Below are 27049 nucleotides of genomic sequence, written 5' to 3'. Positions count from 1 at the left end.
AACGCTAATTTTTTGGCCATTCCATACCACTTCATGAATAGTCTTCACACTATCTCATCTAATCCTTACAATGACAACAAAGCTTCCAGGTAGGTTGTGTCATTCCCATTTTCTAGATGAGGACAGTGAGGATCCAAGGAACAGCCACCGGTATAAGTGGCCAAGCCAGGACCAAAATCAAGATCACTGTGTTTGGGGCCATAATTCCCATATCGAACAGTCCAGGCATCTTATAAAATTTGGAAAGGATACAGGATTCAAATTTTAGGCAGGGGGGAGGATAAACTGCCATGAACTTTACCCATAGGCAACAACATAATATGGCTCCAGGAGTTCTGGAAAAGACTCTACTTCTTTCTCAATGTCTGAAGTTCCACCAATATTAGAGATGCATACTTTGGCATAAAGACATTCTCTCTCGCTCACTTGCTCTCTTTCTCTCTCTCCCTTCTTTTCTGCCTCTGTCTCTTTCTCTCTCTCTTGCTGTTTTTAAAATGCGTTTACTCCAAGAGAGGTAACAGTGTAAGGTATTATCGCTTCTTCACACGATAAATTGAAAAAATACATAAGGGCCAGGAAGAGCCAAATGGAAAATGGAGGTTTGAAGGAGCAGGGGAACAGCATCTGTTTATGTGGTTGTTTGGGGGTATCATAAGCTCCTAGGCTTGGATAACACCAGACAGAATAAGAGGGATCCCTTTGTCAACCCAAGGTTATCTGGGATCTTTTTTGCTCCTAGGGCACTAAGTCCCAGTGGGATATGCCCAACTCCTCCTGCAAATCTCATACCATCAGTCTCTTGTCATGAGTGGTGCAAAGAAAAGACGCTCACTAGTGCCTGGAGTTGCCCCAGGAGCGAGTGTGGGCAAACCAGCCCTGCAACTGTTCCAGACAAATCCCTGTGATCATTCAAGTGTGGCCTCTCACTCAGGAGCAAGACAGTGGGCAATTGTCTGGTAGGACATTTTAAAGACCACGGCAGAGTGTGGGGCCACTGAGAGAGTCTTGGGATTGAAGGTCCTGCCCTACTCGCCACGTGTCCTCAGAGAGATCCCTTCGCCATTATGCGTCTTGATTTTCTCATCCGTGAACTAAGGGAATTGATGGGTCATCTCCAAGGTTCCTCTGCATGTGTTTTGGATCTCTCTCTGGCTCATGCTTAACCCCTGCCTCTTTTCTCATCCCACACAGGCAGCTTCCTCTCCATAGCTCCACCTTCTCCTGGAGAAATGTAGCGCTTTTGGTGCTTCTCTTCCTCTCTTTGGAGCAGACATCTGCATCGCTGAGCAAAAAAGTCAAACGTGGGTTCAGAAAAGCTGCAGCCATTCTTGCTTAGGAGGTGTTCTTGGGGACTGAGGGTTAGACAAAAGACAAGGACTCGTATTGGATGAGGCCACTTCTACTGTGGCTTCAGAGAACTAGCCCCACTCATTCACCCAGGGCTCTTCAAATCCTTCCCTCACCTGCTCCCCCCAAAATTATTACCCTAACTTTTCCTGGTATGTATCTTTTCCAAGTTTAATTTTTTAAATTAATCAGTCTCTAGGCAGGAGCCTGAGGGCAGAGGACCAGTGAGGAGGCTGTTGCAATAGTTGAGGAGAGAGATGGGAGGAGGTCAGGAGTCAACCTGAGGAAGTAGTAGTAAAGAGAGAGAAGAGAGGGAGTTTGGAGAGAGATTTAGGAGACAGAATTGACTCAAGTCCATGACTGATAGGATGCTGGGGTGATGGAGAGGGAGGAGTGAATCTTGAGGTTCTAATAACAGACTGGGGGACTGTTGATGCCAAAGATCAAGATGGAAATAGAGAGAGGAAGGTGCTGCTTAGATATGGGGAGACTCTAGTTCAGTTTTAAACATGTTGGAACAGAGGTGCTTATAAGATGCCCAAATGATGTTTTCCCCAGGTGGTTGGATATAAGTGTCTTTAGCTTGGAAGAGAGGATAGGTCTGGAGGGAGATATTGGAATCACAGTTGGGATCATGAGAATGGATGTGATCACTCAGGAACTATGAGTCAAGTAATGATGGGGCTGGGCTGAGACCAAAGTCTGGGGAGCATCCTCAGTAACTGCAGAGGACCCCGTGAGGTATGTATCAGAGAGGAGACTGTACATGTGAGGTAAGTGGCTGAGAAGGGTGACAAGGAGGAAGGAGGATTGTAAGTGAGGTTCAAGCTGACAGTGGGGGAAGGAGCTACAACAACTGGAACCAAAACAAAGGTTTAAGTGGCCCCAGGAAGCAGGAAAAAGGTTGAACTGGCTGGAGTCCACACTAGTGAGAGGGGAAGTTTGTCTCCATAATGCCAAGGTTTCTGTGCCTCTTTACCTCTATGGAGGTGTCCCTATTTGATTTGCTTAACTCTGTCTGTGCCCAAACCCAGAACAGGTTCCCAAGTAGTAGCCTACATCATGGTGCCCAATTTCCTGCTCAGGATCACCTGAGATCCTTTTAAAAATTTGAGTCCCTAGGCCTCACTGTATAGAGATTCTAATTCAGTCCACTGTCGATATTTTCTGAAAGATGCACAGATGATTTCAATGTACACTCCAGATTAGGAGCCGTGTACTCTTCTTAGCTTCAAGTCATCCTTGGAGGGTGCCTTAAGAGTGGTATGGGGGTAAGAAATATAATTGGAAAGTGCTAAAAGTCTTAGTGGCCAGTCCTCAGGGAAGATGTGGGGCTTCTGGAGTGAGTCATGGATTGGCAGTCCTAGACCTGCCCCTAGCACACTGTATTATCCTATCTGACCTAATCTTTTTTTAACCTATGAAATTAGGAGGTTGATACTAATGATAAATATGATCTTTTCAATTCTAAAATTTTGTGATTCCAAGACTTAGTAGTATTCTAAATTATCATTCCTCTCTGGTCAGATTCCACTGGGGAGATGCTGTTTAGAGCCATGGAGCCATATCAAGCATTATGTTAACTATCTGTTGCTGTGTAACAAATTAAGAAGCGTCAAAAGTCTAATGTGGTACATCTGGGTTCTCTGCTCAGGTTCTCACCAGGCTGAAATCAAGGTGTCAGCCAAGGCTGCAGTTCTTATCTGGGACTCAGTGTTCTCTCCCAAGTTCACTGGTTGTTAGCAGAATTATTTCCTTGCAATTTTAGGACTGAGGTTCCCTTACCACCTGTCAGCTTCTTGAGGCCACCCTCACTAGGCACTTAGCTGCCTCCATCTTCAAAACCACTAATAGCAGTTGGATTCCTCTTATAGTATGAATCTCTCTGACCTCTTCTTCTGTACCAATCAAGGAAAAAAATTTTTAAAGGACTCAACAGATTGGGTCAGCTAATGTCTGTATCTTAAGATTAACTGACTTGGGACTTTATTTCCATCAACAAAATCCCTTCACAGCAGTACCTAAATGAGCATTTGATTCAATAACCAGAGGAGAACAATCGTGGGGGTGCAACTTTAGAATTCTGCCTACTACAAGCACTGAAATCAAGAAGCCATGTCTAGCCCTAAACAGGGGTGAAGCAAATCCATATCTGCCAAGCTCTTACCATGTGCCAGGCACTGTGATAAGTGCATTATGGGTATCATCCCACTTAACCCTTATAAGCAGCCTGTGAGGTGGAGATTGTAATTCTCATTTTACATATGGGAAACTTATGACTTAGACAAAAGAAAGACATTTTTTCCAAGATTATTTAGCTAGTTGTATTGGAGTCAGGCTCCCAAGCCAGATCTGCCTTGCATACAATGCTCCTTCCACTTTACCGTTTCTTCTACCCTTAGTGGTAACTGCGAAGTCATATAGTGACACTTTGCTGTTGAGCTCACAAGGAGTCAGGAGTCAAAATCAGACCTCATGACTTCTATTTCCATGATATTTCCACCACTCCTCACTAATTAATTTCCCCTGTCAACTAAGATACTGGAGGCAGAGGAATTAGGCATTAAAATATCAAGTTTCTAAAATAGAGATGAGATCTTGAATTTAAGGCAAGGGTCTTGGTTCTTATCCAACCCCCTGCCCTGGCGTTCAAGATGCTTCCCCTTCAGTTCTACCTGGGCATAAATTCCTGATTCAGATCTATCTGAATGGGCTAAGAGTGGTGAGAGGCAGGCTCAGTCCCTAAATACAAGCAGAGCAGAAACTGAGGATGGAAGGTAGAGGATACGGGTGAGAGAATTTCACTATTGAGAGACAGCTGAAACTCTCAAGGGAGGTGAATTTGGACATTTCTTTCTTGCAGACAAACCAGGCGAGTGCCCCAAAGAGAGGCTTACCTGTACAAGTAAACTTCCAGACTCATGCAAAACGGATTTCAACTGCCACGAACACCTGAAGTGCTGCTCTTTCGCCTGTGGAAAGAAGTGCATGGATCCATATCAAGGTAGTGGCATCCAGGCTGGGAGCAGCGGTGCCTCTTGAGGTGTCCTACTTCCTTCTCTGTCCAGAACTGGCTGAATGATTCCCTTGAATGGCAGGACAAAGAAGCCAGGGTTCATGCTTTTCTGCTTCTCTAATTAGACTACCAACTCTTAAGTACAAACGATGAGTCTAGGCATGGTGGGCATCAATAGGATAATATTAATGTTTGGTCCCACATTCTTTGGTCCAACGTTCAGTCATTCACGAATAACTAATACTTGTTTCATGCTTACTGTGGATCAAGAGACTATTGTTGGCACTGTGGCAAACATAAACCTCAGTCAACTTAGTTGCTAGGGTTGTTTTTGGATCCTTTTCCCTTCAAGGAGGTTTTCTGGTAGCTCGAAGTATTGAACATCTAATAATAGGGAACTATGCATTTTATATAGATTCATTCATTCAACGAATACCTATTGCCAACGCCCTTTGGCCAAAGACCGCCAGGAACACACTTGTAGTTGAACAAGTTGGGTTTATTACTTGTTGTAGTGAAGTCGAATGTTTAACATAGACAACATGAGGCATCTCAGGAAGAAGCTGTTAGAATCTACTCTAGGATTGAGGCTTTGCTTGGGTAATTTGGGGGAGAGTCTAAGGAAATTGGCCATGAAAACCCTACGAACAGCAGCAGAGCATTGTCTGATACAGCACCGGAAGATGAGTGGAGGGCACAAAAAAGACTGGGCAGGCTTCTGCCCTGCTGCACACAGGGTTGCTTGGAGTTGGAACCCAATGAATAGCACTAACAACAACTAAGGAAGCGGGGTTTGCTCTAGATTGGGTGCTGTCAGAAAGCGGGGGCATTTCTGTGATTGAGTATCTCAGTGAATCTTATCTATAGAGGGCAGGCTAGAGTGAGGATAAAGCTGAAGTTGGTAGAGAAGCACAAATCATTCATAGGTGTTTGATATTTTGTAGGTTTCACAGTGATATTTGCTTGGTCTCACTTTATCGTTGTCTCAGAGTGACCTTGTTTGATGTGAATGTCCTGTGAGATTGTTTATGTCCAACAGGGAAGCAACACGGCTTGGCCATGAGCATCGGATCAGTTTCCAGACGTGAGGGGCTGTTCTGTTTTCCTCAGGATTTCATTCCTTCTGTGTGCTAGGCACTTTGTTAAGCACTTTAGATATAGTTGCTGAACAAGTCTTGCCCTCCCAAAGCTCAGAGCAGTGGAGAAGAAAGATCAGCTCCAAAGCATTCTTGTGTGCTCTTCACTGTATCATTTGCAAGGTAGAAATAATACTCAGAGATGCTGTGCAACAGAGTATTTGTAGTAGAGCTAGGACTAGAACTTATTGACCATAGCTCATTCTGTGACTTGGATAGTAACACCATGAACTCTACAAAGGCTGAGGGCCTGACCCCTTCTCTTTTTTGCTCCCCTTTATGTTCTTCCGTTTTTGCTTCTTGCCCTCAGAACCCTGCTCGCTACCCTTAGACCCAGGAAACTGTGAAAGTCCTGCCAGACACTGGTATTTTGACTTTAAAGATCATTTATGCAAACCCTTTGCATATAGAGGCTGCGATGGGAATGCCAACAACTTCTTCAACAGGGAAGACTGCAAGACGGCTTGCTCATTAGCGGGTAAGTCTCCCATCCCTGGCGATCTGAGGGCCTAGTCTAAGCAGAAATAGTATTCCAGCACACTTACAGGCTCAGGATTTGGGGTTAAACTGCCTTGGTTCAAGTCCTAGCTCTGTCATTCACGGGCTGGGTGGTCTTGGGTCAGTTGCCTGCCTTTTATGAGTTTCAGTTTTCCTGTCTATAAAACGGGGATAATAATAATACTTGCCTAATGAAGTTGTTGTGCCAAAAAATGAGATAGTACACATAAAGTGTCAATAAACTTTGGCCAAGGGGACCTGAAAGCCTGGTCTACCCCTTGGAAGCAGATGTTTCCTCATTACATTGACCTGTTGAGTATCTCTGAGGACTCACTCAAGAATGAAGCATAGACAGGCCAGCTCTGAAATCCCATGGAGCAGCAGTAGAACATGGAGTCGGTGAGGAGTAGGGCGGGGTGAAGGTGAAGACTTCAGATTCATTCCTTAGTATAAAGTACCATCACCAGTAATGTTGGGAGACAGTGTCCTACAGAGCTTAGATGCCAAATGATCTGGATTAAAATCTTACTCTTCCCACTTGGTGCCAATTTCTTCACCTCTTTGAGTTTCAGTTCCCTCCCCTGTAATACTGGAATAATAGCAAATACCTCATCGAGTTGTTGGTAGGATTATATGTGATCAAAAACACAAAGATTTGACATGGTGGCCATCTAGTAGTTTGGGCTCACTAAATAGTACAAATTGAGATGGTGGACTGTTGATCTTCAAAATGTAGCACTGTGTGATTTACAATGCAGCATTAGAATTTTGACCTTAGTTTCCGTGAGGCGGGCTGATAAGTGTACCATTACCACCATTTTACAGATGAGGAAACAGCGTCACAGAAGTAAAGTTAGTTGCCTAAGGATTCACAGTAGGTCAGAAGTAGAGCGAGAATTTTAATTCCATGGGCCCAGTGAGCCTGAATGGCTGAGGAAATCCTGTGGCCTGATGTGATGAAACTCGAATCACAAGCTTCCCTTTGTGGGAGTCTGTAAGGAATCATGGCACTGTGGACAAGACCTTGGTTCTCTCTCAGGAGCCAGCAGGAAGAAGAGGCTAAGGAAAATGGGCTTGGGCTGGTTTGTGGGCCCAAGAGAGAACCCGACAATAGCTCTGAGAGTTAAACACACCACAGGCTGTCTGAGTTTGACTTGAAGAAGAATAAAAAAAAGAAACACTTCCTGTCCTTGTAGAATTTGCAATCAGATGAGGAAAACAGGAGACATGCACAAAATCTTGAAGAATGGATTTAAATGACATCTTTGTCCTACTGACCCACAAAGTTGTATCTCCAGCTCGAATCTGAGTCCCCAAATCCAACTGCTTACTCTGCACCTCCATCTGGATCTCACAAACACCTCACACTTAACTTGTCTAAAGCTGGAACCCTAATCTTTGCTCTCCCACCTCAAACCTGCTCTATCCATAGTTCTCCCCATCTTGGCTGAAAAAAACTCCTAAATCACCTTTGATGCCTCTCTTTCTTGATCAACATCCATTAAGTTAGGAAATCATTTTAGTTCTACCATGAACATAGATTCAGAATCTGACCACTTCTTCCCACCTCATAGCTGCCACCCTGATCTGAGGTGTCATCTCTCACCTGGATTACTGCAACAGCTTCCTAACAGGTCTCGCTGCTTCTCTCCTTCCCTTCTTATAATCTATTATCAACACAATAACCACAATGATCCTTTCAAAATGAGTCAGATCACGTCACTCCTCATTCAACATAAAACCGAATCCTGTAAAATGGCTTACACTGATTTATGTAGATTTCACATAGTTACTCCTATTTTATAGAGAAGGAAACTGAAATCACTCATTGAGTGTCAGGACTGGGACTTGACTTTGAGGCTTCAAACACCAAGCGTAACTCTCTACTACATCCCATGATACAGTGAGGCATCTCATTCCTCTATAGCCTAATGTAGGTGGACAGAATAGAGTGAACCAAGTTGCAGAAAGAGATACCAGTTTTGAAGAGAAGGAAAGTTGTTTCAAGGGTGATGGGATGGGGTGGGGTTTGAAGGAGCTCACATCTGCTCTTGTTTTAGCCAAGAAAGGACAGTGCCCACTCTTCCCTTTAAAGAATCGTATGATGTGTTCAGCTTTATGTAAGAGTGACATCGATTGTCCCCAAACTGAAAAATGTTGTGAATCCATATGTGGCTTTGTTTGTGCCACGGCCTGGACAGGTAAGGACTGGGGATATACTTCCCAAAGTCTGTTGGGCATATGCTAAGGATGCCATGCTGTCCCATGGAACAGGGGATACCCCTTAGGTTGACTGTAGAGGTCTCTTGGGAACCTTTCTCTTTTAATGCCTAACCAATGCTCTCATGTTGCCCTCCTGATCTTGGGAGACTCTTGTGCTATCCTTCAAAGCCAATCATTCCCCAAAACTTATTTATTCTGAGTCTCACTCTTCAATGGCCTACAAGGTGACAATATTCACTTATTCATACAAAAAAAAATCATAACCATTAGGTATATTCCTAGTAAGCCCCTATGTCTGCATAGAACTTCAGAGCATGCACAGCATATTCACATCCTGCAAGGTGTGCTGGGGGAAAGATTGGTAGCAAGATGCTGTTGGGCTAGAAGTGAACTCTGTAGTCTCTAAGACTAGTGCTCCTTCCCCCACATAGTGCTGAGATAGTATGGTCTTGGGGATTGTCAGTGTTTTGAGGTATAGCATGCTATGGCAGAAGGAGTAAAAGCCTTTTCAACTGACTTCAACTTTCCACTGGTTTTCTGTATGGCCTTAAGTGACTCACTTCCCCCATATGGTCCTCAATTTTTACAATTTATAAGACAAGGAAGTTCTAGATGCTCTTTAATACTCCTTCTATCCCCGGTACTCTGGGATCTGATAACTCCAACCCGTTAATTCTGTAGGGGCAGGCAGGAATCTTAACAGATTTTATAAGTTGGCAATGGCCAAACTTTTTGATTATCCTGAAATTGTTACCCACACAAAGTTGATATTCTGTCTCCTCAACTCTATTCCTACTCTGGGGGAAGGGTAAGAGGCTTGATCAGAAGGAAACCCTATTTAATGTTCCCAAGATTCCTCAAATTTGTCTCAAACTATGATCAAGTATTTCAAGGTCAAGTGTCTTGTTTTACCCAATAAAGTCAAAGCAGGTTTCTGCCCACGCAAGCCCACAGAGTGTTCCAAGATTGATAAACCCAAGTGCCTGCGGGATGATGATTGCCCAGTGTCAGAGAAGTGCTGTTCACGTTGTGGACTGAAGTGCATGGAACCCCAAAATTGAATAGTAAGTGGAAAACATTATCATCAAAGTAATTAATTATGAGTAGCATAATAAAAAGTTATCAATTTTGTCCTGTATTCAACTACTTTACCAAATTGTCTTATTAAGTATAACAATATTTAATGGAGTTACTTTGGCTTCATATATAATCATATTATCTGAAGATGACAATAAATTAGACTCTTTTTTCCAACTCCATGACTTACTTTGTTTTCTTGTCTTCTTATATTATGTAGGACCTCTGAAATAATGTTGAAAATAAAGGCAATGGCATCTATCCCTGTCTAGTTCTTTATTTTAAAATCAATGTCTCCTGTTGTATAAAATGACATTTGTTGAGTTTGGTGATAAATAGGTTTTATCTCACTTGAGTTGTTTCCTTTTTATCCATTTACAATTACTATTGGAAATTACTGCTGAATTTTATCCAATGCTTTTTAAGCATCTGGTCATGTAATGATTTTTCTTCTCCAATTTGTTGGTATAATAACTTATATTATTAAATTTTCATTTGTTGAACCATCCTTGCATTCTTGGAATGACCTTAATCATGTTGAGGGTATACTTATATTAATGCACTGTTGGTTCTTTTAGTGAATAGTTTATTCAGAATTTTCACATCTATAGTCAAAATAAAAATAGGTCTATGATTTTTGTTGTGCTATTTGAGTCATATTACTTTCAAAAAACTAGCATGGGGGGCTGGCCCCGTGGCCAAGTGGTTAAGTTTGCGTGCTCCGCTGCAGGCGACCCAGTGTTTCGTTGGTTCGAATCCTGGGCGCGGACATGGCACTGCTCATCAAACCACGCTGAGGCAGCGTCCCACATGCCACAACTAGAAGGACCCACAACGAAGAATAAACAACTATGTACCGGGGGGCTTTGGGGAGAAAAAGGAAAAAAATAAAATCTTAAAAAAAAAACTAGTATGGGAAACGTACCTATTTTTCTTATATCTGTAATATGTTTAATAATATATCAATACTCTGTTGTTTGAAGGCTAGACAAAATTCATCTCCAAAAGCATATTTTAGGTCCTTCCATAATGGTATGCTTTTACTAATTTTTTGTACTTCATTCATAGTCTGTACAGGCTCTCTACCTCCTCTTCTATAAATTTTGGTCTTTTGTATTTTGCTAAAATTGATCTATTGTCTCTTTATTTTCAGATGTATTACTTTACAGTAGTATAAATTTCTCTCTACATGATTCTTTTCATATCTTTAACTTTGGTTAATGTTTTCATTTGTGCATCATGTTTCCACTCCCTCACACCTATCCACCAACCATTCAATCCATTTACTCACCTATCAATCCACTCATCCAGCCCTCCATTGAAATACCTTTCAACTTATTTATCTTCCCGCCCATCCTTTCACCCATATAACCATCCACTTACTCTTCTCATTTATCTTCCTTCTACCTATCTGGCTGCTCATTTTATATTCAGCCTTTCTCCTATTTACCTGTTATCTATCTACCATCTTTCACACACACACATTCTCTCATACCCACAACATACTTCATGATTTCTACCCCCATCTCCCCTCCATCCACTTACCAAACCACTCATCTGCCTTCCATTCAAACAGCTTCCATCAATAGACCCATTCAGGGATGGCCTGGTGGCATAGTGGTTAAGTTCATATGTTTTGCTTCGGTGGCCCGGGGTCTGTGGGTTTGGATCCTGGGTGTGGACCTACACACCGCTCATCAAGCCATGCTGTGGTGGTGTCCCACATACAAAGTGGAGGAAGATTGGCACAGATGTTAGATCAGGGACAATCTTCCTCAAGCAAAAAGAGGAAGATTGGCAACAGACATTAGCTCAGGGCCAATCTTCCTCACCAAAAAAAAAAAAAAAAAGTCCATTCATCTTATCACTAACCTATCCATCCTTATGTTCAATCCAATCCTTTTCTTCACCTGGTCCATTCATTTACCCATCTATATCCATGCATTCATGTACCCAAATGTCCATGCTACCTTCACCCATCCTTCTTCCTACTCATCCAATCATCTTCCCATTCATCATGATATGAGCCATGCATCCATCCACGTATGTACCTACCAATCCCATACCTACATTGCTCATCCAGCAGAATGTGCTGAGTGTTTATTCTGGGCCCATTCATGTTCTAACTGCTAGATTCTAGACACAGACTTGTTCAATGGAGCTCAGAGTTTATTTGGAGGAAACAAACATGAAACTCAGTAATACAGTTAGAGGCACAGGGAACAACATGAAAAGCCAGTGACAGGAATTTAGAACATGTGACAGGTCTTGGTCTAATGAATAAGTAGCAATTTCCGGGTAGAGGCCATCTACATTAGTGCTCTTTGAGCATATTCTGAGCATAAGATTGGTTCTAGAACAGAAGTGTGACTGAGGCAGAGATAGGGCACCATGACCATCAATGAAAGGAGGTAAGGGAAGGAGGGACAAAGCCCAGGTGGATCCTTACCCAGCTTACTCCAATAAATTAGGTGAGGGAAGGGACCAGAAACATCATTCATGCCAGACCTCAAAGATGTAAATTTCATCTCATTTACTTGGAAAGTGAGGCCGTTGAGTGGGGCTGAAAATTAGGCGTGACAGAATGGGATAGAACAACAAGAAATTCTGAATTTTCATTTACTTTCAAGAAAATTTAGAGAAGAATTCAACCTTATTTGGGGATCCTGGGAATCATTTGGACATTTACAGACTCTGTGGGTCTTTAGCCTCTATCTCCACTGAGACACCTTCATCCCCTTTGGACTCACTGTTCCTCTCTACCTTCAACTTCATAGTAAAATATTATATCCACAGCAATATCAGAAGATTCCATAGTGACCTATGACAAGAACATTCAGGTCCCTCTTAACTTTATCTCTGACACTCACTTGCTGGGTGACATTGAATGGACATCTTCACTTCTCTGGGACTTCTGATCCCTATCTGTAAGATGAGGAAAAGGGACTCGATGGGCCCCCAGAATCCTTCCACCTGGTATTTCAGCTTTTCACTCTCTTCGGGGCTGAGTTTGGGAGAATGCAGGTCGTAGAGTAAGAGGAGTAGTGCTACTTAAGACATCTTGGTTGTTCATTAGAAATTCTAGTCCCTGATCTCTTTGTGGGATCCAGTGAGATTGTGAAGTTGGTAGGATGAGATTCTGTACTGTAAGCACCTGACATTAAGCTTTTTTATTGTAAGTGTCTAACATTCAGCTTTTTCTTGCTGAGGCAGCCATTTCAAAAACATCCATCTCAAATAAACACATTGCCAGCTGTATGACACAGCTTCTAGCAAAACAACTAGATAAGGGACCAGGCTACCCCTTCCATGAAGTTCCCTTTTCAGAAAGCCCTGAGTAACCCGGATAACTTACTGCTTGAATGGCCTTGTTTCTCCCTTTCCACATCCTAATTCCTGCTTTTATGCTTTAAATTCACCAATAAAGAGTGAACTCATTAAACCCTAGATACCCTACCCTTGGACCTTAATAAAGGCAGAGCCCCAGGTCTGCAGTTTTTCCCTCTTTCCCTGCTTACAACCTTGCTGCGTGGCCCTCTGGCCTACCACGTACCCTCCAGACTTGTGAGTAGTAAATCTTGATCTTCAAAGTTCCTTGATGGTTTTGCCAAAGTGAATCTGGTAATCATAATAAGAACCACCAGGGCTGATCCAACCACAGCATTGCCCCAGTGGTGGTGGGGGAAACATCTGTAGGGCTCATTATGAGTAAATATGGCCCACGTGAGTGCCTCAGACATTCCTAGCAGAGAATATCACTATCTGTAGGCTGAGACTCACACAATGTATCTCCCGTGGGAGTTCTGTCTGTGATCCTAAACTTTGTGATCATATTGTCATCTGCTAATGATAAGGCTGACTTTGTCTGGCTTCTGTTCACCATGTAGGAGAATTGAAGAAGAAACCTTGGCCCAAAAGTGCACCACTTACTTAGGGAAGGAAATGGGGACCCTACAGATGACATTTACTCTTTAAAGACTGTCTCCCTTCTACCAGGGCTGATTGACTGGCTGGTGGTGTGGATTCTGTGGCTGTAGGAAAGCTGCCGAGTACTCCAGCACTCTCCTTCCAATAGCCCCTCCACTGGTCCAGTTAGAATGCAGCATCTCTGCTGCATTATTGACCTCTATTCAGTTGTAGTCTCTCAGGCAGGTCTCTTCATTTCAGAGTTCCTCCTCAGACAACAGGGAGTTTGTACCAGATAGAAGCTCCCTATAAGCTCTGACATTCTCTCCTGCTCTCAAAGCAACACAACCTTGACAAACACTATCTGCAAAACTATGCTATCCTCCTGCTTCCTCCTCCACACCCCACTCTGTGACAACATATTTACCCTTTGGCCTTCATCAAAGAATGTAAGTGACCCAAAGAGAAAAGGGAGCAGGATGGGAGGAGAGTGCGGGAGAGGGAGAAAGGGACACAGAGACCATGGAAGAACCATAGAAAAAGAAAAAAGTCAGACATAGACACAGGGAAACAAAGAGATACCAAGAAACCGATAGAGACACATTGTCAGAGACAAACAAAAGGGCGTGCAGATAAAATGGAAAATGACTGGAGAACGACGATGCTTCACAACTCTCAAAGTTATCAGGAAGAGGACCTCTCATGGTAGCATTCACTCCTAAGGTAGCCTACAAAGTCAGACAAGTTTCTCCTACTGCCCCTGGTTGACCAGGGGACCCATTCTAACCCTGAAGGCTAAGGATCAGAAGCCACCCAGTACAAGACCCTTTCCCAGGGCTGTGGGCTATAGATGCTGGCTAGTCACATTGATGACCTCAGGAACTTGGTGTTCCCCACAGGAAAGGGAGTGGCTGGCTTGACTCCAGCTCTCATACCCAAGCTACTACTGAATGAACAGACTGGACAAAGGCAGACAGACATTTACACGTTCTGGAACTGCCAGACAGGCCAGCTTTTCTTCAGAATGGAGTCTTCCAGACTTTTGAGAATCCTGGTGCTATCCATCCTTCTAGTGAATGTCCAGGGATCTAATCTGAGTGGCTGGCTCTTTCCAAGTAAGTATTGAGGCATCAGCCCTTGCCCTGAAGAGAGGGAAGATCGCTGGGAGGAAGGAACATGGAACAATTCCTCAGACTTAAGTTGCTTTCCACCATCTTAGCCCTGGTCCCTGGTTGGTAGGGGAGGGAGATGTTTGAAGTATTTCTTCCTATTTCTCTCTCTGTGGAAGATTCCTTCCATGGATGCAAGAATCCAGACCTGAAGCAACCCCTACTTCCAGCCCCTTTGAAGTGGAGGGTCTTTCTCGGGAGTGGAGGGAATCACAAGGATCTAACATTTATGGGAAGGGCTACGGGAATCTGGGTGAGGGACCTTCCCCTCACCCCACAACAAAAATAGCCTCCTTTCTTGGGACATCATTCCTATCAACTCCTGATTCTTTCAAATGTATTTCGTTAAAGTGTCCCTGCATCACCAAGGATTCCTTGACTTTGGGATCAAGGACAGTATCCAGAAGTTCCTTTGAACTTAAGACAGTAATACTCCATGACTCTATAGTAATAATGACAATTGCTACCACTTACTGAACATTCAGAAAGTAGGGATTTAAAGAGAGGGATGTGGAGTTAGACTTGGTAGGTCCAATTCTGGTTCCACCACTTAGTAGCCATGTAACCTTGGGCAAGTTACTTAAACTCCATGTGCCTCAGTTTCCTCAACTGCAAAATGGCGATATTAATAGAACTTACCTCATAGAGCTATTTTATGGGAATTAAATGAAATTGCAATTTAAAATGCTTAGAAGAGTGCTTGGCTTGTGCTAAATACCTACAAATGTCAGTTACTATCATTGTAAACCAGTTACTATGATTATAGCTTTCCACATTCTGTCTCATTTCTTCTTTACAATTCTATAAGGCTAAAATGGTTTAACAAAAGAGGAAACCTAAGTTCAGAGAGGGTAAGTGGTAAATCGAGGGTTAGAATTTAAAAACCCGACTATCTGACGCCAGGGGGAGTGATATTAATCACTGCACAATGGTGCCCCTCAGAGGAACTCCAAAATGATGACTCCTCAACCAGGCCAAAATGGCCTGATTATCTTAGACCGGTGGCTTTCAGTGGGGCGATTTTGCCTTCCAGGGGACATTTGCCATGTCTGGAGACAGTTTTGGTTGTTACAACTGGGGAGTGCTACTGGCATCTAGTGGGTAGAAGCCAGGGATACAGCTGAACACCCTACAATGCACAGCACAGCCCTCCTCTTCCCTTCAAATAATTATCTGGCCCGGGGCTGGCCCCGTGGCCGAGTGGTTAAGTTTGCGCGCTCCGCTGCAGGCGGCCCAGTGTTTCGTTGGTTCGAATCCTGGGCGCGGACATGGCACTGCTCATCAAACCACGCTGAGGCGGCGTCCCACATACCACAACTAGAAGGACCCACAACGAAGAATATACAACTATGTACCGGGGGGGCTTTGGGGAGAAAAAGGAAAAAATAAAATCTTTAAAAAAATAATAATAATAATTATCTGGCCCAAATGTCACTAGTGTCAAGGTTGAGAAATCCTGCCTTAGAGGGGATGGGGGGAGGGGGAGGCACTAGGGACGGGCTAAGAAGGCAGAGAGTGAGGGTGGTCAGGAGGGAGCGTAGTGAAGGCAGTGCCGGGAAATACATGAGAGCACACTGAGGAAAAAGACTCCTGGGGACGAGCAAAGTAAAAGCAAACTTCCCTGGCTTCCCAGAATTGTCTTAGGTCTGGAGAAGAGTGGGCAATGTGCCCTCCACACTCATGGTTGTAAGCCTGTCCCTTCCCTAGGGAGATGCCCCAAGATCCAAGAGAGATGTGAATACCAAGAAAGGGATGAATGCACGACGGACGAAGAATGCCCGGACAAAACGAAGTGTTGTGTCTTCAGCTGTGGAAAAAAATGTTTAGACCTCCTACAAGGTAATATTACAGCCTCAGAACAACCAGCCCTCCACCCATGCCCTCACCTTCTTCCCACCTAAGCTGGCATTGTCCCTGGTTTGCTAAGGGCTGGTCTCTGAACAAGACTCCTGGGCTTGGGAGACCTGGAACTTAAATTCATCACACCTCTAAGATGATGTATGACATTAGGTAATATCTTCATCTTGTCTGGCCTTGGTTTCCCCAAACAAAAGATGGGTGCAGGGGTGGGATTGAACAGGATAGTCTCTTGGCTGCTTTTCTTCCTTTATGTTTTTTTTTTTACTCTTATGATTTTCTGAGTCCCCAGGTGGCCCTTGTTGGCCCATTATATTCCAACATTGTTGCTGCAAGTGACAATTAATTAGTTGGTATTTCCTAGCTTATTGCTCCAGAGTGACCATCTCTCTGCCTTAGCACCAGGAAATCATCTCCCTTGACCACTCCAGACCCGAGGGTTTTTCCTTGCTGCTGCAATCTTAAATTCATGCCCATCTCCCTGAGCTCCAAAAAGACTATCAAAGATTCTTTATTTATTCATTTAACAAATATTTATCAAATGTATCTGAGACTCATCATAGGATTTGACCAGTGTGGTCGGGGAAGCTGAGGAAGACCTCTGTGAGAAAGCAAACCTGGAGTTGAGTTCAGAGGGATAGGTAATAACTTTAGGCAAAAATTGGGTAGAAGGGCTTTCCAGGCAGAGGGAAAAACATGTACAAGGCTCAATGGTGGCTCCTAGGGAGACCAGAGAGAAAGAGTGAGCATGAACGTGGTAAAGGGAAAAAGATCCCCCAGTAGGTAGGGTCTGGTGAGCTAGAACCTCACCTGGATTCTAAGACTGATGGAAATCCATTGAGGTGGGTGGTGACATGACCAGGTTTTAACTATCCCTACAGAGGCGGAATGGAGTGTCTTGAGGGACTTCAGGATGAAAAAACATGGTAGCTTGGACTAAATAGGTGGCTGAGGGGATGAAGAAGAGTGGAATGTGTTTAAAAGGTGTTTAAGAAGTAAACAAAACTTGACAATGGAACAGAGTGGGAAGGCAGGAGGGTGGTAAGTTACTCATTTGCCTGCAGGTGAGGGATTCTGCATCCAGCCTTCCTGACCTCAGATCTTAGCTTCAGTTTTCACCAGCCTATTTAACTTGGGCAAATTATCACTTTCCTTCACTGTGTCTCGGTTTCCTCAGATCAATGTTGAATGCTATTTGGAGGATCAAATAAGCTGATGCACATGAAGTGCTTAGAGCAATGTCTGGCACATAATAGCCACATGATACATGTTGGCTTAAACTATTCATCATTCTTGATCTGGAGCTCCCACGCCTTTTCTTTGTCTCTTAAAGCATCTAGTACACAGTAGGTGCTCAATGAATGACTTATTCATTCAGGTCAGGATGCATTTGGTTTTACCCTCAACGCTCTGTAAAATCCTATACTGTGCCAGACCGCCTGCTACGAATGGGGTTCCAAGATGAAATCAGACACAATTTCTGCTCACTAGAAGCTCACAGATGAGACTGAAGATGTAAACAAATGATAAACATGCACACGAGATTCAGAAGCATGGTAGAAAAATGCAGGATTGACTCAGGCACCTGTGGGGGTGTGGGATGTAGAATGGAGTCAGAGACACCACAGAGGAGCTGATGTCTGAGAAAGGTTTTGAAGGAAGAATAAGAGTGTCACTAACGAACAACAGAGGGGCGGGCAGGGGGAATATGGAGTGAAAGGTGTGGAGGTGTGTTGAAAAGGAGCATCGTGTGTTGAAGATCATGGGAGCATGTAGGTCAAAAGGGTACTATGGTAGGAGAGGAGGCCAGAGCCACCAGTGGGAGGCAGAGCATGAAGGGCCTGTCGGTCATGGGGAGACCATCATGAAGTCAAGATCTTAGCTGTGGAATGATATGATCAGCTTCGTTTTAGATCCAGCATGTCCTTCTCTGTGGTGGGCAGCGTGAAGGATTGATTGGAGGGGCCAGGGACAGAGGCAGGAAGATCAATTCGAGGCTGTATCAACAGCCCAGGCATGAGACACTGAGGCTCAGATTGAAGAGAGTGGCAGAGAGGTGAGCAATGAGGAGGTGAAAATCAGCAGGACTTAACTGTTTAGCCGTGGGTATTTATCCTCATGGAACTCATAGTTTAGTTGGGACCTATATTAATTTGCTACAGCTGCCATAACAAAGTGCCACAAACTGGGTGGCCTCAACAATAGAAATGTATTGTCTCACAGTCCTGCAGGCTGGCAGTCCAAGATCAAGGTGTGGGCAGGGTTGGTTCTTTCTCAGGTTGTGAGAGAGAACCTGTTCCATGCCTCTCCCCTAACTTCTGGTGGTTCGCTGGTAATCTTTGACATTTCTTGGCTTGTAAACCTCTGCCTTCATCTTCACATTGTGTTCTCCGTGTGTGTGTGTGTGTGTGCGTGTGTGTGTGTCTTTACCTTTTGTATAAGGACACCAGTCATATTAGATTAGAGATGCACCCTACTCCAGTATGACTCATCTTAACTAATGACATCCATCACAACTCTATATTTCCAAATAGGGTCACGTTTTGAGGTACTGAGGGTTAGGACTTCAACATAAGAGTGGGATGGTGGGGGGAGATAACGCAACCTATAACAGGACTGAAGCAGGGAGAAAAGGTGCTTGACTATTGGAAAAACCACCCCCTGCCTTCCCTGCATGGACCTGCCCTGTACTTATGATCCCATATTCTCTTTTCTTGGCATGGGTTGGAGGGCAGAATAAGTGGCTTATAGTTTATAATTTTTTTTTTTAAGATTTTATTTTTCTCCTTTTTCTCCCCAAAGCCCCCCAGTACATAGTTGTATATTTCGTTGTGGGTCCTTCTAGTTGTGGCATGTGGGACGCTGCCTCAGCGTGGTCTGATGAGCAGTGCCATGTCCGCGCCCAGGATTCGAACCAACGAAACACTGGGCTGCCTGCAGCGGAGCGCGCAAACTTAACCACTCGGCCATGGGGCCAGCCCCTAGTTTATAATTTTCAAGGCACTTCCATATCTTTCATCCACTCAGGGCATATTTGTTGACCTGCTACTCTCTGCCAGGCACTATGTTAGAAGCTGCAACTTCAGATACAATCAAGGAGCTCACAATTAGAGGACCGTGAGGGTGGTCTCACTTGCACCTCAGGACAGCCCTGTGCAACAAGCAGGGTGGGATTTTGTATTCCCATTTTACAGAAGAGGAAGTCAAGGACAGCACAGGTCACATGGGTCAATGTGCACACACTGAATTAGGAGCAGAGCCTTGAAACCAGAGTCTCCTCACTCTCAGGGGAGACAGTGAGGCTGGTGACCAGAAAGGAAGGGGGAGACCAATGTTCTCCAGGGATATGGACATCCAAACAGCACCACTCTGGGGTCTCTCTGCAAATGTGCACAATATATCAATGGAGCTGGGCTCCTGAGGTGTCACATAGTGGAAGGAGCCCACTCAGTTTCATCCATGGTGGTTGCCAGCAGAGACAATAACAGAAGATTTTTTGGGGGTGGGCACTCTAAGTTCTCAATTCTGGGGTCTCCCTGCAGACGTATGCAAAATGCCAAAAGAAACTGGCCCCTGCCTGGGTCTTTTCCAACGTTGGTGGTATGATAAGAAATATGATACCTGCTCCACCTTCATCTATGGTGGCTGCCAAGGAAACAATAACAACTTCCAAAGCAAAGCCGTGTGCCAGAACATCTGCTCAAGAAAAGGTGAGTCCCAGGGGACCCAGTCCCATTCTTGCTAGCACCACGCTGGGAAGTCTGGGTGTTGGCTGGTCTGTTCCAAGATGGTTATATCCTTGGCAGATTACATGCTGATAGAACGAGCTCCCATCAGGAGGTAAGAATGCTCCTTGCAGAGGGCTGGCTTTCTGGGAACTGAGATTGGGAGTGGATGTGGTCATGAATCAAAGGTGACAATGCATGAGGGGTGGAGGGAGGATGCAGATGTGGTGAAATCTCAGAGACCAACTTCAGAGAGGTCACAGGACATTCAGCCTAGCACTGGACATGTTGACTAACCACCCCTTCCAGGCCGTTAATTTCCTCATCACAACTCTTCGCCAGCAACCCACTCCCATCTACAACCCATTTTTTTCCTTTAAGGAGATTAATAGCTTCCCAAAGCAAACCCACTTCTTTTTAATCTCCTGTGAAAAGATGTACAAACGTAACTTCTAGGCTAGTTCCAAAGATTAGCTGAGCCCATGATGCTCAACTGGTCCTGTCCTATATTCTCAACAGGTTTACTTCCCTGAATGCATAAGGATACACCAGAACAACAACCAGGATTCGGCTCATGAGCCAAGGCTCTGTCCGTGTGCCTGACCGATGCTCCTGGTTGGCTTCCACTGTCCCACTCTCAGCGTTCCAAGGCCTAAGCTCTTCCAAAAATGGAACTCCGGGATCTGCCTCCCCCTTCCTCCATCTCAGCCTCTTTTCAGACATAATATCCTTTTGTTTTGAACCCATCTCTACGCCTTCTTATTTTATGTCCAACTTCTAGAGCCCCCTATTTATACCTATGTAGCTTCCAATTTTTCCCAATAAAGTGTCTGTTTACCCCTGTGCCTCTGAGGCTGAGTAGTTCACATCTGTTGGCACGTTACAGTCTGCAGAGCTTCTGCGGGGTCATAAAGGCTTCTGGTGATACCATTAAAGGGAGTGAAGACAATCAGAACTTTGAGAGTTGAAAGCTCCAGGGATGTTGTTATCCTCTGTTTCTTCAAAAAATTCTGAGACCCTTTACGACAGGAGCCCACGGGCATTGCCTTGGCTTGGATCCCCCAGAATCCAGTCCTAGGACAAGGGCATGGATAAAAGTAGTTTATTTGGGAGATCTTTCAAGAAGCACAAGGTGGGGAGTGGGCTAAGTGATAAGGGAAGAGAGGAGTCGATTATGGCCTGATTACCACTGTGGGAAACTGCCGCTTAATCCTACTGTGGAACTTGTAAGGAAGCATGTAAAATATGCTTCCTAATTTTCTTCATCTGTCTCCAGTGATGGGGAAGCTGAGGTGTTAATCCACTGATTCTCATCCCCTACTGGATGCCTGGGAGTATTAAATCTCTAACTCTGCCATACTGTTCCCCATGCAAGCTAAGCAACCTCCCAGAGAGCCAGAGAAAAGTCCTGGCAGAGAAGTGGAGACTCTGACCCTTGAAGCAGGAAGATATCAATGCGCAGTGGCTATTATTCAGCCATAAAAATGAATGAAGCGCTAATACATGCTACACTGTGGAAGAACCTCAAAAACCTTATGCTAAGTGAAAGAGCCAGACACAAAAGGTCATATACTATATGATTCCATTTATAGAGAAATATCCAGAATGGGTAAATCCATAGAGATAGAAAGTAGATTAGTGGTGGCCAGGGGCTGGAGTACGCTGGGAGGAAAGAGAGTGACTGCTAGTGGGTATGGGGTTTATCTTTTGGAGTGATGAAAATGTTTTGAAACTAATAAAGGTGATGGTAACACAACATTGTGAAGGTACTAACGAGTCACTGAAAAGTTCACTTAAAAATGGTTTATTTTATATGATGTGAATTCCACCTCAATTTTAAGAAATGGATGGGAAAAAAAATGTGCCCTAGAACTGTCTCCTGCAGCTGCAAGTGAAATCAGAGGTGAGCCAAGAGCATGTCTACTGATGCTTCAAGCCTTAAACTGAAAAGTTCAATGGAACAATCTTCAGGCCCCACTGCTGCATCTGGTTCTGAGGTCATGGCTGACATTTATTATTTCCCTCCTGCATCACCTCTTGCAAATTGCACCTGATGATAGAAGCTCTCCATTAGCCCTGATGTTCTCTCCTGCTTTCAGAGCACCATGATCTTGCAGCCACTCTCTGAAGATTCAGTTCAGTCTGGAATCAACCTGTCTCCTCCCCCACATGCTTCTCATGGTTATAGCTTTACTCTTTGACAATAGTTAAAGAAAAAAGGCAGCCCAAAGAGAAGAAAGAGGAGAACAGAAGGGAAACGAGGGGCAGGAAGTAAGAGACCCAGACAGAGGGACACTCACGGAAAGAGATGGGCACAGAGTAAAACAGGCAGAGAGAGAAGGAAAATAAACAGTGTGAGAAAAATAAGCAGACAGAAAAATAGACAGGAGCAGAGTGAGATCGGAAAGACAGAAGAGAACGGCGGTACTCTTGATTTCCAAACAGCCCCCCTACCCCGGGAAAATGGAAGACCCTGGAATTGGACATCTCTTTCTGCTAAGGGAGTCTAGAAGCCCTAGACAGGCTTTGACCCTCTCCCTGGTTGACCGGCAAGCCAGAGAGCCTCAGCGACCTGAGGATTAGGAGCTGCCTATCAAGAGCCCGTCCCCCAGGATTGGTGTTGTGGGTGCCAGCTAGTCCCACTGATGGCCTCGGGGACTTAGTGTTCCCCAGCGGAGGGAGTATGGCTGGCTTGTCTCCAGTGGTGTGTGGCTCCCGGAGTGTTAGGCTGTGCTGGGGCAGCGGAGGTTCAGGAGCAGGAGCTGCTGAGCGGCAGTTCCTAGTTTTGGTGCCACCAGCCAGGCCAGTCCCTCCTAAAATGGGGCTCTTGAGACTTCTGCCAATCCTGGTGCCATTCATCCTCCTGGGGGCCATCCAGGAACCTGGGCTAGTTGAGGGGACCTTTAACAGTAAGTATTGGAGACTCAGTCCTCCCAGTGGAGAAAGGGAGCTTTGCCGGGAGGAAGGAACAAGGAATGCTACAGATGAGGAATGTTTTCCCCACCTCAGCCTGGGATCCTGAGTAGGAGAGAGGGGAGATATTTGGAGTTATTCTTTCAGCACCCTTCCTCCTGGTAAGATGCCCTTGGTGAATGCAGGCACCAGAGTCTGTGGCAGCTGACTCCCCACTGTCATTCTGAGAGGAATTCTTCCTGGAAGTGCCTGGACCTGGAGCTCGTGAAGTGGACTAAGGGAACCAGGAAGCTTAAGGACCTTTCTCACAAGAAAGGCCCTTCCCCCTAGCAGCACCCTCATCAGCTTCCAAATCTTCCTGTTGCAGCCCCCCCAAAATCTCCCCACACCCACACCCACAGGGAATCCTTGCCTTTGGGGTAAAGAATGGTCTCTGGAAGTCCCTTGGAATGCTGAGATGTAAAGACCCCCATAATTAGCAGTTGAAATATACTGAGCACTCAGACAGCAGTGGAGCCATGCATTGCAGGTCGAAATCTTGGCTCCATTCCTCAGCAGCCGCATGACCTTGGGCAAGTTCACATAATCTCCCTGTGCTTCAGATGCCTCTGTCTATAAAATGTGACGATTGATAAGACTTACCTATAGAGTTGTAATGAGGATTAAAAAGAAAAGGACAATTGCACAGTAAGCACTTCATCAATATTAGTTATTGTCATTATGCCCCAGGCAGCTTGACAATGGCTTTACAAACTTTGTCACATTAATCCTCAAAACAATCCTATAGGAAAATGAGGGAATCAAGGTTCAGAGTTGGTGCCTCCCCTACAAGGGTTGCACAGAATTCAAAAGCCCAGCCATCTGACTCCAGAAATGGAGATCTCAGTCACCAAGAGCCACAGCGCCCCCACCCAAGGGAACATCCAAATACAGGAGGTCCGGAATAGTCCTAGGGGAGAGCATCCTTCTCCCTGAAATCTTATGGGTGGTGGGGATGGAGGTAAAGCTGGGTTTAGGGATTAGATGAAGAGTTATTATGGGGTTGGGGATGGGGGCAGTAGTGTGAAAATCCTGAGCCCCCTGAAGGTCACTACCTTCTGGGAACAGTGAAGTGAAAACAAGCTTCCCTAACTCTGCAGTGGTGCCTTGGGCCTGGGAAGGAAGGCCTCTGGCCCCTTCAAGGTCCCTTCTTCCCCTCCCTCAGCGATGTGTCCCAGAACCAGAGTAAAATGCCTACATGAAGAAAGGGATCAATGTACGAAGAACAGACACTGCCCAGAGAACATGAAGTGTTGCAGATTTGGCTGTAGAAAGGAATGTTTAGACCTCAACAAAGGTAACTCAAAAATCCCCTGAACTATCCAATGTCCTCCCCCTCCCCTTGCTTTCTGCCCACCTGCACTGGCATTGCCAGACCCTTTCCCTGGTTCACTGATGGGTGATCTCTGACCAAGAGTCTGGGTGCATCTTCTACTTGACACAGATTCTATCAGTGCTGGACTGGAGTGGGTGTTGGGAGACACAGGTTTTATTTCATTTCTGCCCTTACATAGGTATGTGATGTGGGTAACATAATTTTTTTACGGGCCTTAGTTTCCCCATCTGTAAGAAAGATGAGCATATTAGACCACATGGTCTCTTGGCTACTCTTCTGTGATCCTCTGAGATGCCAAGTAGCCACATAAGTCTCATCAAACGCCAACATGGTGGCAGGTGATATGATAGCTATAAAAAACAGGTATATATTAGTATTTCCTGTTTGTTTCCAGGCCTCTCTGTCTATATAAATCTAGGAAGACTTCCCTTCCACCTTTGACCTCTTACACTCTTTCCTCTCATTTGCCCATATCATTGTTCTAAAGAAGACTATGGATGTTCTATGCATCCATTTATTCATTCAACAAATGTTTACTTGTGCCCCTGACACCTGTGATGGACTCCACTTGCTCAGTGTAGCCAGGGAGGACAGGAAAGGTATTCCTGTGAAAGGAACCCATGATTTAAGATCTGAAAGATGGGTAGTAGGCAGGCAAAAAATTGGAAGGAAGAGCTTTCCAGGCACAGATAATTTGCCTATTGCCTGTGCAAAGACCCTGTGGGAGGAGACAGTATGCTCAGGGTTAGAAAGGTCAGAGAACGTAGAGTGAGCATGAGCATGGTAAGAGATGAGAAAGATAAAGCTGGACTAGGTAGAGAAGGTTTTGATAATGCAGGGCCTTGCCAGCCAGATTAAGAGGTCTGGTCTTGATCTTGAGAGCAATAGACTATCTACGTTCAAATCCCTTACCACATATGTGGCCTTAGGGAAGTTGCTTAGCCTCTCTGAGCCTCAGTTTCCTCATCTGCAAAATGAAGACAATGAGAGGACCTACCTCATAAGATTGTCTGTTAATATATGTCTTGTGCTAAGAACAGTGCCTGACGCTTTCATAAATGCTACCATTATCGTGCTTCAGACTATGAGGTTCTAAAAAACTCTATTTGTACCTCATAGCACTATGCACAAGACAGTTGCCCAATAAACGCGCCTTGATGTTCAAGATGCATTTGATTTTTTACTGTGAACGTTCCTGAAGTATCTTCTCAGTGCCAAATTATCTGCTAGGAACTGGTATACCAAGTGACATAAGGCACAAACCTCACGTCCTCATGGAGGCGTCAGAAAATATGAACAAGTAATTACACGGAAGTGATAAATGTGTTTGCAAGATGGAGAAGCAATAAGAAAAAGCAAGGAGTGAAGAATGGAGCCAGGAAAGACATCAGGAAAAGAGGAGTTTGATATCCGGGAAGGGTTTTAAAGAATGAACAGGAATGTACCTAGTGAGCAAGAGACAGATGGACATATGAGGTATGTGCAAAGGCAGGGGGATGTGTAAGGACATGATATTTTTAGAGCATTCATGCCTGCATTTGCACATGCCTGGAATGTTCTCTAGGGAGACAGGCACCCAAACAGCTCTGCTCCCAAATCTTCCTGCAGACGTATGCAGTATGCCAAAGGAATCTGGCCCCTGCATGGCCTTCATGCCACGCTGGTGGTATGATAAGAAAACTGAGAGGTGCTACAGATTCATCTATGGCGGTTGCCTAGGGAACAATAACAACTTCCAATCTGAAGCTATCTGCCGAATCATCTGCCAAGGCAAAAGTAAGTCCCGGGGTCCCAGTCTCCCATGCTCACCTAGGCCACACTAGAGGGCTTGGGTGTTGGCTGGGCCAATCCAGGAACTTGGCAAGCCTGGGGCTGACAGAACCAGTCCAATCAGGAGGCAAGAATGCACCTCGTAGAGGTTAAGTAGAGGATGTTTTGGGAAAGAGAGGGTAGAGAGCAGTAGTCAAAGTTGGCAAGTATGAGATGAACAAGGGGTGTAGAGAGAGGAAGCAGAGGTGGTGGAGTGTTTGATAACAAGTCAGAAGAAGGCCCAGTGAACCAGCCCAGTGCGGGGCACCATGCACTAGCAAATCCCTCCAGGCCTTTCTTTCTTACTAAACCTTGTCACCAATTCTCTTCATTTTCTTTTTTAAGGTGATGATAGCCAGGACAAGCACATGCTTTATTGACCAAACCAGGACGCTTTTGAGAGTGGAAGGGGATGCCATTAATTATTACTTTGGGACAACAGGCATAAACTGGGACTCTTACTAAAAAAAAACCACTCTATGAGCCCCAAAAGTCACTCCACTTCCGTTCTCCCTTCCTACGAAAAGATTTAAAAATTACTCCATCTCCTTTTTGCCATTAACTGCAAGATTTGGTTACTAAGGTGAGCAAGGCCCAAGCATCTCACTCTTTTCTATTCTGCCATCTCGCAGAATCGTCATCTCCCTGGCTAGGATAAGGAGAGCTGGAACAACCTCCAGGATCTGGTTCATAATCCAGGGCTCTCTCCATGTGTGCCTGATTGATGTGCCCCATTGGCTTCCACTGGCCAAGTCTCAGCTGCCAAGACCTTGGCCCTTCCAAAAACCAAACCCCAGGATTTTCTCACTCCCTTTCCTCCAGCTCAGCTTCTCTTCAAACACAATGCCCTTCGCCCTTTGACTCCTTCTCAGTGTGTCACCGTATCTCTTCAACTTTCAGGGCCCCCATTTATCCTTTGGAAGCCTCCAGTTCCTCCGAATAAAGTGCTCTGTGTGGTCTGATATCTCTGAGGCTAAATAATTCACATCTTCTCCCTC

General features: G+C 44.8%; 2 protein-coding genes across 19 annotated transcripts in view; both read left to right on the top strand.

Annotated features, from left to right (window-relative positions):
* WFDC8 (WAP four-disulfide core domain 8) overlaps positions 1-14240 on the top strand; it is a 34857-nt gene extending 20617 nt beyond the window's left edge. For 7 of the 14 annotated variants that reach the window (XM_070247153.1, XM_070247156.1, XM_070247157.1 and 4 more), the window contains 5 exons: positions 1192-1301; positions 4211-4351; positions 5810-5977; positions 8058-8198; positions 9142-9474. In XM_070247153.1, coding sequence (XP_070103254.1) covers positions 1192-1301; positions 4211-4351; positions 5810-5977; positions 8058-8198; positions 9142-9281 — 700 coding nt within the window. In that variant the 3' untranslated portion in view covers positions 9282-9474. The other 7 variants (XM_070247161.1, XM_070247159.1, XM_070247152.1 and 4 more) reach the window with 6 other exon arrangements.
* The window catches only part of LOC100630144 (eppin), a 32954-nt gene continuing 20035 nt past the window's right edge, over positions 14131-27049 (top strand). Inside the window, exons 1-6 of one of the 5 annotated variants that reach the window (XM_014735181.3) lie at positions 14135-14318; positions 16080-16211; positions 19772-19939; positions 24072-24203; positions 25851-26018; positions 26397-27015. In XM_014735181.3, the coding sequence (XP_014590667.1) occupies positions 14228-14318; positions 16080-16211; positions 19772-19939; positions 24072-24203; positions 25851-26018; positions 26397-26431 (726 nt within the window). In that variant the 5' untranslated portion in view covers positions 14135-14227 and the 3' untranslated portion in view covers positions 26432-27015. Of the gene's footprint in view, positions 14319-16079; positions 16212-19771; positions 19940-20473; positions 20800-22725; positions 22864-24071; positions 24204-25850; positions 26019-26396; positions 27016-27049 lie in introns of those variants that run through there. The other 4 variants (XM_070247148.1, XM_070247146.1, XM_070247149.1 and 1 more) reach the window with 4 other exon arrangements.

This window comes from Equus caballus, chromosome 22 (assembly GCF_041296265.1).
Source record: "Equus caballus isolate H_3958 breed thoroughbred chromosome 22, TB-T2T, whole genome shotgun sequence".
Classification (NCBI taxonomy): Eukaryota; Metazoa; Chordata; class Mammalia; order Perissodactyla; family Equidae; genus Equus; species Equus caballus.
This window is presented reverse-complemented; position numbering and strand designations above follow the sequence as displayed.